The sequence below is a fragment of the Colletotrichum graminicola genome (assembly GCF_000149035.1).
Source record: "Colletotrichum graminicola M1.001 genomic scaffold supercont1.9, whole genome shotgun sequence".
Classification (NCBI taxonomy): domain Eukaryota; kingdom Fungi; phylum Ascomycota; class Sordariomycetes; order Glomerellales; family Glomerellaceae; genus Colletotrichum; species Colletotrichum graminicola.
The window spans coordinates 983738-1003268 of record NW_007361013.1 but is presented as its reverse complement, the minus strand read 5'-3'; the positions used below and the strand labels follow the sequence as shown (position 1 = coordinate 1003268).

At 57.2% G+C, this 19531-nt stretch overlaps 6 protein-coding genes across 6 annotated transcripts; 2 read left to right on the top strand and 4 right to left on the bottom strand.

Moving 5' to 3' along the window:
- Positions 1-390: 390 nt before the first annotated feature.
- Positions 391-1837, top strand: GLRG_03273 (FAD dependent oxidoreductase; the record flags this gene model as incomplete). Its single annotated transcript, XM_008093958.1, has 2 exons — positions 391-549; positions 638-1837. The coding sequence occupies 2 exons, from the start codon at positions 391-393 to the stop codon at positions 1835-1837; spliced, it is 1359 nt and encodes a 452-aa protein (XP_008092149.1).
- A 392-nt stretch (positions 1838-2229) lies between these two features.
- GLRG_03272 (integral membrane family protein) lies at positions 2230-3853 on the bottom strand (the record flags this gene model as incomplete). The annotated part of the gene is made up of 6 exons (XM_008093957.1): positions 2230-2789; positions 2877-2944; positions 3005-3093; positions 3166-3462; positions 3519-3623; positions 3692-3853. 6 exons carry the CDS (start codon positions 3851-3853, stop codon positions 2230-2232), a joined length of 1281 nt encoding a protein of 426 aa, XP_008092148.1.
- A 3185-nt stretch (positions 3854-7038) lies between these two features.
- GLRG_03271 (uncharacterized protein) lies at positions 7039-7980 on the top strand (the record flags this gene model as incomplete). Its single annotated transcript, XM_008093956.1, has 2 exons — positions 7039-7154; positions 7230-7980. The coding sequence occupies 2 exons, from the start codon at positions 7039-7041 to the stop codon at positions 7978-7980; spliced, it is 867 nt and encodes a 288-aa protein (XP_008092147.1).
- A 183-nt stretch (positions 7981-8163) lies between these two features.
- On the bottom strand, positions 8164-9567 carry GLRG_03270 (major facilitator superfamily transporter; the record flags this gene model as incomplete). Its single annotated transcript, XM_008093955.1, has 2 exons — positions 8164-8676; positions 8734-9567. 2 exons carry the CDS (start codon positions 9565-9567, stop codon positions 8164-8166), a joined length of 1347 nt encoding a protein of 448 aa, XP_008092146.1.
- A 4868-nt stretch (positions 9568-14435) lies between these two features.
- On the bottom strand, positions 14436-16492 carry GLRG_03269 (uncharacterized protein; the record flags this gene model as incomplete). The annotated part of the gene is made up of 2 exons (XM_008093954.1): positions 14436-15629; positions 15722-16492. 2 exons carry the CDS (start codon positions 16490-16492, stop codon positions 14436-14438), a joined length of 1965 nt encoding a protein of 654 aa, XP_008092145.1.
- A 414-nt stretch (positions 16493-16906) lies between these two features.
- On the bottom strand, positions 16907-17267 carry GLRG_03268 (uncharacterized protein; the record flags this gene model as incomplete). Its single annotated transcript, XM_008093953.1, has 2 exons — positions 16907-17120; positions 17203-17267. The coding sequence occupies 2 exons, from the start codon at positions 17265-17267 to the stop codon at positions 16907-16909; spliced, it is 279 nt and encodes a 92-aa protein (XP_008092144.1).
- Between the last annotated feature and the right edge of the window lie 2264 nt (positions 17268-19531).

Here is a 19531-nt window from a genome sequence, read left to right as displayed (position 1 = left end):
GGGGGAGGGGGCGCAAGCAGATCAACAAAAGATAACGATACCCTAGATTGGCTCGGACTGCAACTAATAATTGGGACGAACTTGGGGGGACGGCGTCGTCCCGTCGGTCTTCCCCACACTCCGTACATGAGACCCTCCGTGAACCCGACCTCCAAGCCTCGGCCACGGAGTCTTTGTTCGTGGTACGTCTGCAGAACATGTCACGGCCGTCTACTAGACCCAGCCTCTTTGGAAATTGTTGAGTGGGTGACGGTAAGAGGAAACTGCTACAGAGCGGTGGTTGTCACATCGTGCACCGTCACATTTTGCGTAATCAAACTTCATTGGCCTCAAACCCGACCATACAGCGCTGCCACCGACTTCACGAGTGAGTGACGGGGGCCATTCAACATGGGTGAAGCAGCGGGATGCAATGCCTCGCATCCTCTCCATGTAATAATCATCGGCGCTGGCCTTGCGGGCCTGGCCACCGCCCTCTCTACCAAGCTCGCAAACCCCTCCCATCGCGTCACGATCCTCGAAGCCGTCAAAGAACTTCAAGAAGTCGGTGTAAGTCGCCCTGTCTCCCTCGACTTCTCACCCACTTGACGACTTTATCACCCATCAGAGCTTCACCCACTCACAGAGACAACCATAGGCAGGCCTCCAGCTCACACCCAACGCAACCCGCCTTCTTGAAGCCTGGGGCCTGGGCCCGACCCTTTCCTCCCTCGCGACCCGTCCTTCGGCCCTCTCCGTCCACCGTTACGACGGCACCCGCCTTCTCGCCCACGAACCACGCCTCCAGGAAACCATCCAGTCCCGCTACGGCCATCCTTTTTGGGGGCTCCACCGCGTCGAGCTTCAGCGCGCCCTGGTCGATCGATGCACCGCCCTCGGCGTCGAGATTCGCCTCTCTGCCCGTGTCCGCTCCGTAGACTTTGCCCGCGCCGTCGTGACCATCGCCCAGGAAGACAACGATGACGCCTCCGGAACCCACTCGGTGGATATCGGTGGCGACGTCGTCGTCTGCGCCGACGGCATGTGGTCCACCACCCGCGCCCAGTTCCTCGGTCGACCCTCACCTCCGGCGCTGACAGGCGACTTGGCTTTCCGCATCGCGATCCCGATAGACTCCCTCAGAGGCCCCCACAAGGCCGAGCTTGAAGCCTTTATCAAGTCGGAGACGGTTCACTTCTGGATCGGCCCGCAGTCCCACGGCGTGTCTTACACCGTGAAACAGGGCCGCATGCTCAACCTGGGCCTCCTGTCGCCGGACAACCTCCCCGAAGGCTCGACAAAGGTCCTCGGGGACGTCGAGGAGATGCGTTCCCTCTTCTCCGGCTGGGACCCCCTCCTCCGAAAGCTTCTGGACCAGGTCCAGAGCGTTCATAAGTGGAAGCTATGCTGGATCGAACCCCTCTCCCAGTGGGCCAGCGACGACGGGTCCTTCTTCATGGCTGGGGACTGCTGCCACCCGATGCTCCCCTATCTCGCACAGGGCGCAAACTCCTCCCTGGAGGACGGTGCCGTGTTGGGCTACATCCTGGGAAAGGTTGGCGGGCGCGGGACAAAAGCCGCGCAGCTACCTGCCGCAGCGGCCATGTACCAGCGCCTCCGCATGGCTCGCGGGCAACGCATCGTTATGGAGTCGTTCCGGCAGCGCGACGACTTCCACATGCCTGATGGCCCAGAGCAGGAGCGCCGCGACCAGGTCATGGCGGCGTCGCTGGGACCAGGGGCGGAGCCACAGCCCGGGTTTCCTTCGCGGTGGACGTGTCCTGAGATCCAGAGGTTCCTGTATTCGTATGATGCGTACGCAGAGGCGGAGGAGGCTTATAATCAGGATCCGTATTAGGCTGTCCAAGATGTTTGGTTGCGCCGCCTTCGCCCGTAGGCGCGCGTGTATATCTACCTTCCTATCCTAGCTGGCTTGCGTGCCCGCACGCAGCGACGTGGTCCAGTGTCCACTCCGCCTTCATCAAGCACTTCGACGCTATACTATTCATATCAGTTTTGCCGTCATCTGTGGTCAAGTCACCATTCCCATGCGCCCTCCATGCCGGCTGTTTGTGTAGACAACTCCAGGGCGCCATAGTAACCCATGCCGCTCGCTCCTTTGCACTTGCGTCAATGCGCCCACTGTCCTATATGCTTTTTAAAACCTGTGAAATCTATAAAGTTGTGACATAAACCTGACGAGTGTGAGGCCGGGAATAACCATCGTCGTGCGTCGCGAACCAAGGTCGTCTAGCCTCTGCGACCTCCAAGGCCCACGCGTCCGCTATGTTGGCTTTGGGCATCGAGACCATCGAGATCAGCCGATGACACGCTCGGCGACCCAGTTCTGTCATCACGCCAGGTGTCGCTCGTTTTGCCCCCTTCGACGACGTACATTGATTCATCAGAACTCCTGCGCCGTTCCCGGCCCGGCGGCGTCACGGAGTTTGCCTGGATCTGTCCCCCTGCTACCTTGGAACCGAATTGTGCAAACGGAGCCGTGTATCCGATTCGGTACTTTGGCCATGGCTTCGGTTCGTGCTTCCCCATATCACCGAGCTCTAGTTCTGTTGGGCCCACGTCGCCGGCGCCGTACGGGTCGTTGCGCGGTGTTGGCCGGGCCGCCGATCGCACCGTTCCCGACCTCATCCCCCCGCTGATCGCACCGCTCATACCAGGCGTTCGGTTGGTCGAGGCGAATCCGGTGAGTCGCCATGCTCGAAGAAGAGGCCGGACGGTGACTAAGCTTGATGCGACGATGGCAACACCAGGCTCGACTAAGGTCCATACCATGGGGTCCGTTCCGGTGACTATAGTAGAGTCAGCACTGCTATGTTGTATATGGTGTTGGATTAGATATTTCTTCAGGAGTGTTCGGGGGCCGTCTGGATCCGTACATAAGATATCTGCTACGTCGCCGAGGTCGGCAAGGTACCTCAGTCTGATAAGGGTTGCAATACTGGCACTGGGGCTTGTAAGCAATGTTTCGCAGGACCAGAACCAGAACGAGGTTCCTGGCACCTACAATATCCCAAGACCAAGAATCACAATGACGGTTGCCTTGGCTTGTATGGTCATCTCGATGCCCCAAACCATAGGAATAGGGAGAAGAGCCTCAAAGTAAGTCAGCATGGCCTTGACGAGGGAGGGAGGGAGGCTAGTAATAGAAGGACTGAAACGGCTTACATATAGCCAATCGCTTAGGATAGTCATGACACTGATGGAGTAGGCCGCTGCTACGACAGCATCCGCTGGCACACACTCGGCATTGGAAATAGTATAATCCCACTGGGCCTCGATCGGGGAGCACTGGAACGTGTTCCAGAAGAAGATGACCACGCTCCATATAGTCACAATCGCCAGACTAACATGGATGACCCAGTTGTATACCCTCGACGTCGAAAGCCGCAGCAGGAAAAAGCCGATGCTCAGCTTGATGAAGAGCATACCAAGGACGTATGTGGCGGTAGCCAGAGCTTGGTACTGTGCGATGGTGTTAGTGGAATGGCGTTGGAATAGCCCAATGCGAAGCAACGTACCATTAAAGCCGAGATCTCTTGTCTTTGGCTGAGTGCCCTGTTATGTCGGCCCAAGCCATTGTCTACACCGGCGAGGATGAAGGAGCACGAGAGAGTGAAGATGACCTAAGGATGGGGCATCAACATCAAGATAGTACTTGGCCGTGGCCGTCTCGCTGAGGGAAAGGACCTACCTGAGCCACAACCATGAACCAGTCATCAACCTGGAAGCCGTTTGTCATAAAGGCCCTCACATAACACCGGAGAAGCACAGAAAACCAAGAGAGGACAAGGAACGAGACGGCAGTGGCTACAAGAGCGCCGCCATTGCTCTCTGATAAATTCACCTCAGCCATAGGGCTGATTGGTGCCGTGGTGATCTTGGGAGTGACAACGAAGAAAGAGCATCACCTAACGTGGGAGGAAGAGAAGGCAAAGCGGCAGCAAGTCAGGACGGTTACATAGGCGAGGCCATGGGGGTTGGTGTGGCCGGCAGCGGAGGACGATACCAAGGGTCAGTCCTGATTATGCGGGCCTCTGGATATTGCTTAGATCAGAACCCATGCGATTGACTTGCAGCGGCTTTCCGAAAGCGAGCCCGTTAGGAATATCAAGTTTGGAGCCACCCCCGGAGACGGGTCCCGGCAAGGCAGGGTCGCCATGTGGAGAGAGAGGCGAGTGCCCATACGTGATTATACAGAACGGCCGCAAGAACGATGACTGGCGGCGTTGGCAATGGGAAAGTCCCCCGTACCGTATTACTGCAGAAGCCATGTTTCAAATTTGAAGAAAAGGTGTGACCGAGTGGCGTACGGGTGCGGGAGAGAGGAGGAGGCCACGCAAGGTAGAAGAGATATTACACCGCAAAAGCCAAAGGAGCTGTATGCTGCATAGTGGGTTCGGCCCGGGTGCCATGGCATGAAATCCTGCAAAGTTTGCGGTTGCCTATCTCCTTTGCGAAAGGCTTCAATGGTGCCACTTGCAGCTTCCCCTTACACACAAACGTGATAAGGGTTGCATTCTGCAGCTCGCAGGTGAGGCGCATATGGACGGGTCCCGGGAGACGGGAGACGCCGGGGAGGGATTCGTCTACTGGGGGTTGGAAAAAAGAAATAAGCCACTGCTTCGTCACAAGTCGTCTCCCCCCCTTCAGCTGTTGATTGGTACATTACATATCTCGGCACGATGCCGACCTCTACTTGGACGAATGGACAATAGTACCGTCGACATATGAATAAATGCAACCTGCTTGCGTGCGATATCTCCAAAACGGGGCATCGGGTCAGCTAGAGAGGGACGCACTGATTGCTCATGATCGGATAACTAACTGTTCTTGGCCATTAGTACGCCAACGGGGTTGATGCCGTAGTTCTTCAGCTCTGGAGATGGCCAATCCGAAAGGAAGTCTGCTCGTCATACCAAGCAGGCGTTTCGGGTGTTCTCCTCTCCTTCAGGAGTAGACAAGGTTGAAGGCGCCTAGCTGTTGGGTTGTTTGGCGGAAACATGGCGAAGCAGGGGGTTCTTCAGCATCTACCATTACGATGGATGGATGGATTGATGGATGCATGCATGCATTCATACGCCATTGGTGTCACGGGCCGATACTTTCCCTCCCCAGTTTCACCCATACAAGGTTGGTAACGGCCGAAGTGGGATGAGGAATGAGGCGTCGTCGTTGACTCGGAAAGGCGCAGACATAAGACTTGGCGATGAAGTAAGAGCGAGGACCCGGCATCCGGAATGTTGCATCATGTGTCTGGTCTTCCTCTTCCTCTATTTCTTCAGGACTTCGCTGTGTAACAGGCAATAAATCCTGCGCCGACGGCTGAGGTCAGGTCACACACGAAAGGCGTACCTTGCATACCTACCCTCCCACCCCTGCCACCCAGATAGACAGACAGTCAGGATGCTGACATGGAAGAGCTGCATAAGTAGAGTAGACCTTATTCTCGCTACTCATTTGCCGCGCGTCTTATGTACCACGCTACTTCTGCCATACATCTAGACCAATCTGGATGTTGAAAACCCTGTGAAAGCCAAGGACGGAAGGAGGCCATGCGTCGGATCGACCTTACGACCGTATGCGTGCCTTCACCGCTCCGTATTCTTCACCTCACGTATCACAAAGAAGTTCGGAAAAGGACAGGGCAAGCCTCCTTACTCTGCAAGGCTGCAGGTCTCATCTAGGTCGTCCACACTACCTAGACACAACAGCTTAGGGTTTTGTTGGGGGCAGGAGGACGGCGTGGCCTGATCACCTCGTTTCTGCACGGGGACACGACGGTTGCCCGTGGCTAGTTGTGGCGTTGTGACAACCTCGCAAGTCCAAACACCGGGTTCGTCTTGATCCTTTCTGTTTCGACTGGTGTGCCATCCTTGTCCAACAGCTTGCTTAGGGCTTGGGCTTTTTGCTTTGAGTGGGAACGAGCTCATGTCATAGCCGCAAGTAATCCTAGGGGAAAAACAGATTTGAGAAAAAGAAATTCCGTAAAGGGGAGGTTTATCTAGAAAAGTGGAGAGAATATACGGAATAAGAAAGCAACAAAAGAAAGCATCCAATGAATAATGAAAAAAACAAGAGAGGCAGACGTCCATTTTTCTTTTCCTGACATCATGACAGCTCGAAACAGGGGGGATTTTGAGTCTGGAAGATATACCACAGGCAGGGCGGATGCGGGGCCGCCGTATTAGCGACAGGTGTGCACGGGGGGGCATACTGCGACGGTTGCGGTTCGTTATGAATGGGAGGGACATTGACTGAAGACGGCTCGCTTGCCAGCTATTGGCGGCCTCAGTGGGAATGACAAGTTCAGGTCGCAACCCGTCGTATTGCACGCGCCTGGACAAATAATGGCGGAACACTATCGGACTCGATAAGTTTCGATGATTCGGGCCACGGGCTTCTGAGGAGATTTATTATCAAGGGGAAAAGACCATGGGCAGAATAGAGGAGATGTTGACAAAACACTTTTCGCCGACGGGGGTTCTCCCAGAGCGTTGGAAGGGCCCATTCTGACAAGGCGATACCGGCATTGCGCTGGATGAACAGGAGACTACATTGAGGAAGACGAAAGATGCTAAAGCACGAACCAGCAGCCGGGCCAGGTCGGGAAGTGACGGCTAGGGAGGGTCGTTCGCGGAGGCGGAAGAAAGGACGGGAATCCGGAAGACGGAAGGCCCCACCCACCCCTCCATACCCTCCATGCTCTCCATGCCCTCCCTCCCTCATCGCTACATATCAGCAGCTCCGGAACCCGCGTCCGTTGCGCGAGAAACAGTCTCCAACGCAGGCCCTTTTATCTCTATTCTTACAACCTCTTTGTCTGTCCCCTCCACTCCCCTGCGGATCAAGGTCGACAGCGTCTCATTTACCTTGGCACATACCACCCCTCCCACGTCTTGCCAAGCACTCATTCGAGGTTCCAAGCTCCACGCAACCCCCCATTTCGCCCTGCCCCGCCGTACCCTGCTGGCCGACACGCGCAAAGAGCGACACGCCGCCACCAATAAATCAATCAGTTCAAGCTAAGCTTTCGTCACTATGTCGGGCTCTTTGAAATTCACTGAGCATCGTTATGCCGCGGACAGCGAGCTGCAGAAACTAGGTGTCTGGGAGCTCCCCCAAAACGCCGACAACGCAGCTGGGTACTGGTTAATGTGAGTTGACGGCCATGCTCCTGCGATGGATTTGTGCATACCGCGGCTGCTGGGTATCCGCTTACTTCACATTAGCTATATACACGGCGGCGCCTGGCGTGATCCTCAGAAGACCCTCTATGGTTTCGAGCGCTCCATTGACGAATTCATCAAGACCGGCAGCCCTGCCCTCGAATGCGAGGTCCGCGGCTTCGTCAGCATTGACTATCGACTCTCTCCGCACCCCTCCTTCCCACAGGACTCTGCCGTTACCCCTCCGGCGGAGCTTCGTTGCGCCCAACACCCGGACCACCTACGTGATGTCTGGTCGGCCCTCGCCTTCTTACAGCGCGAGTACGATATCCAGGACCGCTACATCCTAATCGGGCACTCGGCCGGCGCCACCTTGGCCTTCCAGCTGCCGATGGGTTCTGTTGCGCTCGGTGCCGCCCCACCCCCGGAGGTCAAGATGCCGGCTGCCTTCATCGGCCTGGCTGGCATCTACGAGTTGTATGATTTCAACGCCCGTCACGAAGGCTACACCCAGTTCATCGTCGGTGCCTTTGGCCAAGACCAGGAGTCCTGGAACAAGGTCATGCCAGCCACCTTCTCGGGTAGCTTCAAGGACGCCTTGCCTGCAAATAACCTCATCCTGCTGGCATGGTCTCCCCAAGACACGCTTGTTGACGAGCCGGAAATTGACGCCATGGCGTCCAAGCTGGGGAGAGACGGCGTTGAATACACAATCCGCAAGAACCTCAGTCACGATCACGACTTTGTCTGGGAGGATGGCAAGCAAGTTGCACGGCTACTCTCGGAGGCCTTTGGTATGTTGAGGAAGCCGTAGAGTTCGGCGCCATATCAATATAACAAATCCACTTGGTCATTCGTGCACCGGACACCGCGAAAGATCGGTAGCCTGTCCAGTCGGCAATGTCCACCCTACAAAGAGGCTACGACGCCTGTCGCCTCTTCGCCTTGATGTGTCATCGTCGTCGTCGTCGTCGTCGTTTTTCCCTTTCTCTTTTCATCACAATTTGGTCCTCCAAGACTTTCCTGCTTTGGCGACCCTCGCCGCTGCAATCGCCAGTGATCCTGCTATCAGCATGGCACCGCCCCATGTTTGAGCCCCGAGATATCGTCCGCCGGCCTTGTCGATGATGGCGCCGGCCGTTGGAGGCCCGGCCAGTGTCGCGAAGCCCGAGATGGTTGCAATCATGCCGAACCGCGTACCCATCTTCTGCGGGTCCGCCGTCAGGCTTGCCGTCGACCCTCCAAAGACTCCCTGTGCTGCTCCGTTGGCCAGACCGAAGAAGACGCTGAAGGCATACATGCCGGTCTTTGTCTTTACGCCAATCCACACGAACTCCATGCAGCCGAGGATGAACATGGTCAGGACGAACATATTGATGGGACCGACGTGGCGGTCGGCTAGCCAGCCGACAACGGGTCGGATCGGTATGCCCATGCCGTTGGTGATGAGGAGCAGCGATACCGACTCGGTCGTTGAGAAGCCCACAACCTTGCGGGCATATGTATTGATCTGTAACGTCCATCAGCACACATCTGGGCTTGCGGGTTATAGATGTTGGCGACTGACGTAGAAGAAGCCGAAGTAGAGCGCCATGAAGTAGAAGAAGGCCCCCAAGGTGAACAAGATGTACGGCCCCTCCCGGAAAGCTGTCCACTCGATCAGCGGGCCGGACCTTCTGGGCGGCAGCCGGGGCCGCAGAAGCGCGTTAGCGATCGTCGCCACGGCGAGCGCGACAAAGGCAGAGCAGCGAACGGCCCAGGGGAATCCGACCAGGGGGGTGAGGTACTGCAAGGTGGACGGGAAGATGAGGCTGCCGACGCCAGTGCCCGTCGCCGCGATGGCCAACGCCAGAGATCGCCTCTCCTTGAAGTAGGACCCGACAATGGCAACGGTCGGCATGTAGAGGAGACCTAGACCCATGCCCGTGCAGATGCCCTGGGCCAGCATGATCTGCCAGTACTGCGTGCAGAAGCTGGTCATGAACGTGCCTAAGATGACGAAAGCGCACCCCGTTAAGACGGCGTGCCGGGCGTACCCGGCGTCCGTCAACCGGCCCGAGACGGTGCAGATGGCAAACGTCAGAAAGATCTGCAGCGAGCCTATCCAAGAAACCTGGGCCGCGGGCAGGCGGAGCTTCTCGGTGTAGTAGAGCTGGTAGACGCCGAACGTCGCCGGGTAGCCCCACGCTAGCGCGTTGAGCAAGTTGCTGGCTAGCACCTGAGACCAGGCCGTCCACCCTCCCTCCGGGTACACGAGGTCGTGCTCCGCGGACCATTCGCGGGCCTCCTCGGGGGCGCTCACTTCCGGGGTCCCGTCCCGGCTCTTCTCCGCAACGTCGGTGCCGCTGCGGCCGGGGCTTTTTACCGGGGCCTTTCCGTCCGGGGCCTTTCCGTCCGGCATGGTCTTTGCAGATGAAACAAACGTATGCGGTATGAGATCGCAGCCGGCGGAATACTTACAGAGGTGCTTCGGATTCAACAAGTGGCCGCGGTCGAGTTCGTTAGTATCAAGGTTCAAACAAGCGGCAAAGAGGAGCAATATCCCAGATAGTATGCCTTTTATCATAACAGACGTTGTAATAGAAGACCGCCAGAGTGGCATGTCCACAGAGGTTCCGGGGCGGCTGCACATCCTCATTTGTAATCCACCTTGACCCAGCAGCCGAGATCGCACCTTGCTGTCCTGCGAGTCGAGAACGACCCGGCGACCATCCGGCCTTGGCCGCCGCAAATCAAACCCGGGGCTTATTCCCGCCCGACGACGGTCGGCAGCGGAAGCCCAGAGCCCCCCTCAACGATGAATTCTACGCCTTACGGACACGTTGCTGATCCTTAGCTTTGATAGTTGGGCGTACGCCTTGGAGACATGCACATTTCGACGTGCCCTCGGGCGAAACGTTGAGCTGGCCGAAGGGTTCCGAGAGGGTCTCCACACGGCACATCCTCTTTCAGTCTCAGCCGGTCAGTGAATTCCGGGGAGGAGACTTGTGGAGAAGTGGGGGGTCTGGTGGAAGAGACCGTCCGGGAGGTCTCGTTGGATAGCGAGGCAACCGATGCTTGCGAGAACCAGCCACCGGCCCTCTCGTCTGGCGAAATTCGCCATTCTGGGCTGTCACGGCTGCCTTTCGCGAAGGGGAGGAAATGGGGGAGGAGGGTTGGAGGACCTCAACCGAGCGTCGGCCATCTAGACCAGGCCTTCGCGTGACTCGAGCGTGCACGCCAATGGATGCGGTCCGATTGGCGGCCGGCGGTCATCCGCCGCGCAACAGGAATGAGGGGAGGGCTCTCCGCCCGGCAGCTGGTGTGGTTGGAGACGGTGAAGTGGCCGACATGCTGCGCGTATCGTGACGGGCAGGTTGATCTGGGCTCAGCGATTGCTCCGCATTGACACCTTATGGAAACAATCCCCGCCGAGACAGGGAACCTAATGGGGACGAAGACCAGTTCGTCAAGCCATGATTGGTGTCGGCGCCTAGCACGGGTTTCGGTTGAAATATCGAGGCGACTTTGGGGCCTGACAATGCGCGGAACAATAACCATTCGGCCTCCAAGCAGTGTGTCGGGTCAACAAAGTACTGGCTGGGGCCTCGCTTCTCATTGCGACCGCGAATCCTCAACCTTTTTTTTTTTTTTTTTTTTTCATTTGACATGAACACCCAGCAACAAGCCGCGCTGCGGGCATAGCTTCGGGGGATCCTATCCGTCCCAAAAACACAACCACCAAGAATCCAACAAACTTCCTAGAAGAAGAAGCGCAGCGACAGCGGAAGACGCACGGTCCCCATCTGTCCCCCACCGCTTGGGAAGCCCCGGCTTGGCGACCCACCCACACACCCCTTTGCCTGCCCAGCCAGCCGCCGCGCCGAATCAGATGCGAGGCGCATTCCCGTCCGTTATGGTTTTATTCACCGTCTCGCGCCCGTCGCATCGCAGGCGCATCCCATCGCATCCCAGGACAGCGCGCCGCAACTCTACTACATTGTCGCATCGCTGCGCACCTGTCGCCGCACTCTCAAAGTCCGTCATCTGTGACGGAAGGAGCCATTACATACGTACCCGGCGCGAAACTCGTCAACTGGGAGGGATCGTCGCATTGCATCGCATCGCGACCTCCGACCCTTACTCATCTGGCTTACCCATCGCCCATTAGCCTATTACAGGGCGGGCGCACTCTAAAGAAGCCAGCCGGCCGTGCCGCCCAACCCGAACAAATGTCGTCACCAAAATTACCCTCACAAAACACACACACACACACTGCGCAACCTCGACACCAGCTGACCTGCCCATCCCGCCCCCAACCCCTCCCTGCTGTCCCGCGGATGTAGGGGAAGCGGAAGGCGCTCTCAGTGGCAGAGGCAACCCTTTCGAAAATCCAACCGCAACCACCGCAGGACAGTAGGTACCGGGTAGGAGACGCTCGCTTCTCGCGTTTCTTTCTTGCGCTGCCCATTGGCAGGTTGGCAATCGCCACCCTCAAGGTTCGCGACCGCGGCGTTGCGACACGGTTTCTACCCAGTGAAACACATTGAACACCTTCGAAAAGCCTAAACCCCCCCTCCAATCCCAAGCCGTGCTGCGCCAACGTTGTACTGCATCCCCCCCCCCTCTTCCCAGATCCTACACTAAGAAAGGGAAGGTAGGAAAGAGAGAGAGGGAAAAAAAAGGGGGGACCAAAAAGGTGAGCAAGAAACACGAATTGTAAACAAACAAACAACGACGCGCATAGTGTAGTCCGTTTGCAATGCGCGCCCGCGCGCACGGCGACCTTCTTCCGAGTCAAGCAGCCCAACATCTCTCTGCACACCGCCTCTATTCAAAACCCAATCCGTAACCCGCCCGCCTCCATAATCCTCTTAGCGCGCGAAACCCTCCATCAATCGAGGAATGACAGCGCAAGGCGCATCAAGTGACCGGGGGAGGGGAGAGCAAAAAAAAGGAAACGAGTCGAGCAGCCGCGCATGGACGCATGCACACGGTGCCATTCAATCATCGGAACGTATCCGCATTCCATTCTACAACTTGCAGCACAAAATACACACACAAACACACGTGTACATTACAATCGAATTGTTCCTGCGAATAAGCAACCTGAGTGGTGCGGGGTTGGGGGGGGGAGCTCCCACCGCGCGTGTCTAAAGCGATTATTGCAGCAGGTCTGTGCCGAGGTGCCGTAAGCGTTTATAAGCCAACTAGTCAACTGACAGCGCGGATTAGGCATATTTTCTTACACCCACCGTATTTAAGCGACAATCATCCGGAGCTACCAGAAGGCGCCAGTCGATTGCGATAAGTCTGCTTCTACTCGCGTTCGCGACCCTACTGATAGTTTTTGGGGTCCACGCTAGCAAAGATCCTATTAACATGACGTGGGGGCTGCGTAATTCCTTGGTCGACTAGACTTAGATAGACTCGCTCTCAATGTGTGTGGAAAGACCTGGGGGCCCCAGCCCCGAGATGGCCTGCCGGATAACATATATATGAGCAAGCAGGACTGAGCTGTAAATAGAATCAACTGTTGTAGCAAACACGCGCTGGTGGATTACCTTTGTGTCATAGGGGACAGTTTTGTTCCAGCCTCGCCACCACTCCGGCAGAAATCCGGTTGAGCTCAATTCGTCTTCTATCATGCGGGTGACAAAGCAGCCCCCCCCCCCCCCGGGTGACGCAATAATCCGGGAGCTCTCGTCCCTCGCGCTGGAAGCTTAACAACTCCCGGCGCGCACACAGGTCTGGAACCCCCCCAAGCTTGGGCTTCTCGTGTTAGTCGCCACGCACGGTCCATGCTATCAAACACACTGTGCGGCTGTGCTCCCGCGGTATCCACAGCCACCGGCAAGGCGCGGCTGATCGAGGCAGGGTCCGTTGATAAGATGTTAGCGACGCACCAGCCAGAAGGTGCAGCCACACCATCCCAACTCACCCCCCCTTCCTGCACACACCCCCCTTCCACCCCCACCCCCCCCCCCCGAGCCGGAGCGGGATGCAACGGCGAGAGCCGCGCGCTAGTGCCCAGAGTGGTTTAGCGCGCATCTATCCTTCAACGACTACCGCTGTAATACTCTGGCCCCCTCGCTCCGCGCCACGGCATGCAATGTCACCGCTTCGGACGACCGTCTCCTAGCTGGCAGCTGTCGCATCCACACCAGTCGCATTGCGCGACATCGCGGCGCACCTTTCTTTACATGATGACTGTGGTTTATTTTTTCTTGGCTTCCCCTATAGAAAACGTTGCCACTAACAAAAAAAATAAAAACGAAAAAGAAAAAAAACCCCCGTCGTATCGTAGCCGCATCTGCTCTCCTCTTGCTCTTCTCTCGCCTCCAATGGCATCCAGAGAAGAACCAAAGAAAACAGGAGCAGGCCCAAGTCGCGCAAAGGAGCATCATCTCCCTCGCCAGTACAGGAAATCACAACACCCCACCCCTCAGGCAAGCGATCCAACCCTTCCATCACGGACAATTTGAGTTTTGCGCGAGCCCCCGGAACCGTCTCGCCTGCCAATGTTTGAACCGCTGTTGTTATTTTTCTTGTCCCTTTTCTTCCCTCTCGTCGAGGATCTTCCCATACTTTTCTTCCTTCGCCTCCCACTGATGAGGAACTTCAGCCATCTCACATGCGAGCTTAAAAGTATGCGCAGATTCTCAAGTGTCTGCAAGTATTCCAACATCGCTGCTCGCTTTTGCTCTCTTCCTCCGCCCGCCGCATCGTACAGTCGCACAACTTCGCTCAAAAACTGTAACTTCCTCGCTTTGATGCCGACTCCATCGGGAAAGAAACGAGCAAGGAAGAAAGAAACCACGCGCGCAAACCAGTAAATAGCAAAAACACCGCTCCCTGTAAAGGAAAGAATAAGAAGAAGAAGAAGAAGAAGAAGAAAGAAAAAAAGGTTCCGAAACGCCAAAAAGGAGCGTGAGCGACCATCCTCACCCGGCAGATCCCCCCATTAACCCCATCGCCAAATATTTTCTCTCTTGCCAGTATTGTTGGGTGGTCGTTGAAGACCAGATCAAGACGTACCCCCGTTTTGTAACGATAGGAAGCACGTCGTCGTATGACAACGTGCGGCCCAGTGGCCTCGCCCTTTTTTTTTTTTTTACTAAAAAAATAAATCTTCCTCGCCGAACGCCGGTAAGCCGATAACCTCTCGTAGTAGGGACAGTAGCGGAACGTTGCGACGACCATGCTAGAAATAGCTACATGACCGGCAAACAAATCGCATGTTCCTGTTCGGGCGCCGACATGCGCTCTTGGAACTGCGAACCTGTCGCCCTACCGCTTCCGTTTCTTGTTCTTATCGGTCGTTGCCGCCGTCGTGGCAATCGGCGCAGCCGGCAGAAGAATGGGCTGCGTGGAGTTGACAATATCCTCCTTCTTGATGGGGACTCCCATGTGGCGGCCGTATCTGCCCTTGCGGCCGTTGCCCTCGTCTTCGCTGATGCACTGATCGGCGGAGAGCCCAGCGTCGCGGCATCGTCCACAAGGTCGCTGCCTGTCACAGCCCTTCTTACTCTTGCGGCACCGCTGGCACCGAGGCTTGGCAGACAGGTCGAGCTGATCGTCTTCGCCGTTGGCGCCCGGGGCAGCCGCAGCCGAGGAAACCGAGGGCTTGCGCGACGGAGGCAGAGAAGCTGGTGACATGGGTCCGTTGCTGGTAGGGGCGGGGGCGGGAGCCGAGGCCGAGGCCTTCTTGAGCTTGGGGACGGTCGGCCGAGGGACCTTGCTGACCTTGGAAGCTTTGGGCTTGGAGCCGGGGAGTTGCGCCTTGGGCCTGGCGTCGGGAAGATTGGTCTTGTTCTTGAGCGCCTCGGACTTGCGCTCGCCATTGATGGCATGGTCGACATGGTCGCTGCCTTTCTCAGCTTCGACGTCGTCGGCGTTGGCCTCGATGCTGGGCTGAGGAATGAAGTGGCTCTCGGTAGTCTGATAGATCTTGCGCATGGCGCCAGCAGCACCCAGCTTTTGGCGCCGAGCGGCCGACTCCTCCTCATCGCTCTCACTCTCGCCGTCACTGGTGGCACCGGTGGAGGATGCGGCGTCGGCGCGGCCGCTGAACGTGTCGTCCAGCGTCGAGGCCGAAGTGCGACCGTGGGAGATGTTGGACATTTCACCCAGACGCATAAGCTGGATAGCCACATCCTTATCCTCCTCGGACATGCAGCTGCCAACGGTGGGGTCCGGTGTGGGAAGGATGCCACTCATGCTGCCAAAGTTGCCGCCTTGCCCGGCGTAACCGATACTGTTGCGCCCGTGGCGCTCAGAGGACGGTGTCGCGTAGTGTCCACCATGTCCATATCCATTGCTATGACTCTGAGGGGACTGCAGAGGTAGAGGGTTCGTGAAGGGGTTCTGGCCAGGGTGCACGAACGGCAGCGAGGCTCGCTGGGGCTCGGCGCGGCGGGCGGGAGACACGGAAGGGTTCGACGTGGCAGCCGGCATCTGCGGAGGCGCAAACAAGGGGAGTTCCTGGATCGGATAGGATGAGCATGAAGAAACAAGAAAAAGCGACGGGCAAGGAGAGGCGGGAGTGGTGCACGTGTGGCGACGGCCAAACTTACCGAACTCTCGAATTTCGCTCGCTTGCGGCGACCTCCCTCTACAATGTTTTCAAGGCTAATCTCGGTGTTGCCAATCTGCTCCTTCATCCTGCTGGAGCTGGAGCCGGGAGCGCCGTCGCCACTGCTGTAGCCGTTGAGGCTGTCGCTGTAGATATCGGCGTGGCCATTGGCAGCGGTGTCCCGGTTCTTGGAAGAGCGGGACCGGCCCTTCTTGGGGTTTGTGTTGGCGGACCCGCTTCTCCGGCCGCGGCCAACATTGGGGGACGGGCTCCGCCGGCGAGATGTACTCGATGAAGGTCTGGAGATTTCTTGGCCGAAGCGAGGGGGAGGTTGGAGGGGGTAGGCATTGCCTTCGTAATAGGGCTGGGCGCTCAGAGGAGGGTTGTGATATGCGGGCGCCACAAAGGGGCCGGAGGCAGAAGGGGGCTCCTCAATGACTCTGACGTAGACAACCATGTTGTTGCGGAAGTTCTCGTATCTGGCGATGAGGGTGATGCCATTCTCATCCTCAAAACTGACACCCTTGGAGCCGGTTGGGCCCGAGTAGAGACCATAGAAATTCTTGACAGTGGTGACAATGGAGTCGGTGGTGTCGTGAGGGTATATCTGGACTCGCATAGGGAGCCGCGCACGATACTGCGGCGACTCGGTAAAGAGGAGTTCAAATGCGACGTTCTTTGGCGACACCGTCTGCCGCGGCGAGACGCTGCCTTGGTTCGAGGTGGCCGCAGAGCCGCCGTCGACGGCACTTGCTGGCGACATGCTCGTCATTTTGGAATGTGGTATTGGATCGATGGGAGGAGGAAGGAGGGATGGTTGGAGGGGGGAGGGGATGATTCGAGGTATCCAGTCTCTCGTTCTAAGAACAGTCAAGAAAATAAAAAGCCAAAAACCTTCGTCAACTTGGCACGGAAAGGTTGGGATGCCAACCTGAGTCGGCGGCGGCAGGCGGCTGACCCGACAAGATGATCAACGGCCAGCAACCCGAAACCAGAGGCGGGTTTACGGCAGAAGCAATTACGAATCGGCTCGAATGCCAAGCGGAGACGTTGTATTGAGCGCTCTGGGTCGTCGTCGTGCGGTCAGCGCCAGACGGGTAGATCTGAGCAAAGACGCTGCCGGAGCGAACGGTCGGAGAAGACGAGGAGGAGGGGGGGGGAGGAAAGGAAGGAAGATATTTGGGTTCTAGAGCATAGACTGAGAGAGATTAGCCATGGGAATGTCGGACGAGGTGGGCTTGCGGATGGCGATGGAGTGTGAGGAGGGAAGAAGGAGGAGACAGAGGAAGAGTCGAGGTTTGAGCTGGGACTGGGTCGGGGAGCAGATGGCAGACGTAGCGAAGCGCCAGACATCATCAAACCTTGGCTCCTCAACAGAGACGGCGGAAGCAGCTCGCAGTCTGGGACGGGGGTGTGCAGCGGGAGAGTGCAAAGGGATAGGAAAGCTCGATCGCAAAGACTAAAGGCATGAATAGGACTTACTCTGGAAGAAGGGCAGTGGTGTTGAATGATGGTTTCTGCTGGGCAATTCGCAGGTTTGTGTGCATGAGGAGGAAAAAGAGGAGCTGGCGAACGAGGTTACGATTTTGTCTACGGTCGGTCAGTCCAGTCCAGTCCAGTCCAGTTGAGTTTCCAGTTGCAGTTCGTTCCCAGTGGTTGTGCCGCCAGTGCCAGTGCCAGTTTCCAGTTTCTCAGTCCCCCGGTCTGTCTGGTTGGGTCCGGGTCTGGTCTGGTCACACACTCACTCACAACACACACACACACACACACTCTCTCTCTCTCTCTCTCTCTCTCTCTCTCTCTCTCTCTCTCCGAGTTTGCGCCTGTCCCCCCGGTCGCAGCAGCAAGCTACTCTCGTGTGGTTGGTTAGGCGGGTAATGGAAAGATACAAGAGCAGCAGCAGTATGCGCTGTGCTCACTATACGTCGGCAGGTCCAACAGCCTCTCCTCCCCCCCCCCCCCAGGCGCAGGTGCAGCCAGCCGGCCAGCCCAGTAGGGATGGACTAGGACCCCTCCCCAAACTGCCGGGCCACTTGGTTCTGGTCGGTGACGACAGTGCGAGAATGACTGTGTAGGATTAGGGAGCTACGTCCTCTATAACACAGCGTCTTTCAGGGCTCCATGCGCTACGAGCACCAGGATACCGCCCTGACAGAACCCCAAGGCCACTGTAGCTCACAACCGTCCACCCCGGTCTCCCTCTCCTGGCCTGCGTCAGGTCAGGCGAGAGAGACTCTCTCTCTCGTCCCGTCTCTCCTCTTTTTCTTCCTCCTCTTTTTTTTCCCCTCCTCCTTCTCCTCACCCCATTTCTTACCTCACCAGGTCCCTACAGGTCACTAGCTCGCCCCAGAACACAGGGCTCCAGCCAGTAATCCCCTTGGACAGCTACATACTACTACTAAGTACATACTTGCCGCACCTCACCGCAGAGTGGGTGGCACCTCTGGACCCGCCTGTCCCGTCTATTTATCCCGGGTGGTGGCCGCCGCCAGCTCACCAACGTGTGTGTGTGTGTGTGTGTGTCTGAGAATAAATGTGAAAAAGGTACCTCGACGTCCCAGGCGCATTTGTTCTGCCGCCCGACAGCACCTTCGGGTCATTGTTATCGAGGTTTTCCCTGATGGCGAAACCAAATCTCCATCTCCTCGAGGCAAAGATGGCGACTCCAGCCTGCGTTGCGCGACGGCAGACAAAGGTGACGGTCGAGGGCCCAAGTCATCCATGCTTGCGCAGCTCCAGTTTGGAGGAGGGGCGACGTGCGCCTCACCATCACCGCCCATCGCGGCGCACATCAAAAGCGAAGAAGAAGCGACACACTCACACTCACACTCACACTCACACTCACACTCATACTCATACTCGCCACATACACCATAAACCACAAGCTTCTCTAGGCGGGGCCTTGGACATGGGCCTGCCGGGCCGGGGGTGGATGGCAATACTGTATACACGAGGAACTGGAGAGGAAAAAGAGAGAGGAGCCCGCCCCAAGGCGGTCAAAGTTGAGATCTCGGCTGGCCGTTTAGATGCATCAAATCTCGTCAAGTAGCCTATTTACGGACATGATGGCCTCTCTCGTACCGGAACTGTAATTACCTCCCCTCCCCTTCCACCGTTCCTCCCCGGGAGCCATCCCTTCTAGAAGTCTCAATTCTCTGGCGCGAATCCACGACTTCCAACAGGGGGGATGAGGATGAGGGAGGATTCGAAGGGGGGAAACTGACGTGCTCCATTTCGTTTTGTGCGCCTTGTTCATTTCCATGTCAGACACCCAGACACATGATGGCATAAGCGCGGCATACATAACCGTATCTCAGATACACATATATGAACAGTTATCGAGCGCTTGTGTGTCGTGTGCGCGACGGCACAAGATACATGGGATGCCTTTCTCTTTCGCCCGAATACCGCACCCTCACCCACACCCACACATGCGCGCGCGCGCGCGCGCAATACCAAACATACTTTCCAGCTCCGAAGAAGCGCCCTCCTCCTCCTCGTCCCCCCCCCCCCCCCCCCTATCATTGTGCAAGGAACACGCCGTGCGCTCCCTGTCCGTCTTGTTTGTCTCTCACCTCACCACACCTCATTACATCCTCCCCTCCCGATTCACCAATGGCCACTTGAGTTTGATGCCTCGTGTCGGCGCAACCCGAGACTTGCCCGACTGACTGAATAAGGCCAGACCCGGGTCGTCAGATCCGGCAGCGCACCCTCACACGTAGCAAATACGCGCAAGCATACCCGAGATACCGGGCGACTCGCGGCCACTCAGGCTCCTCTGAGCTGCTCCCCGTCCCTCCCCCCTTCC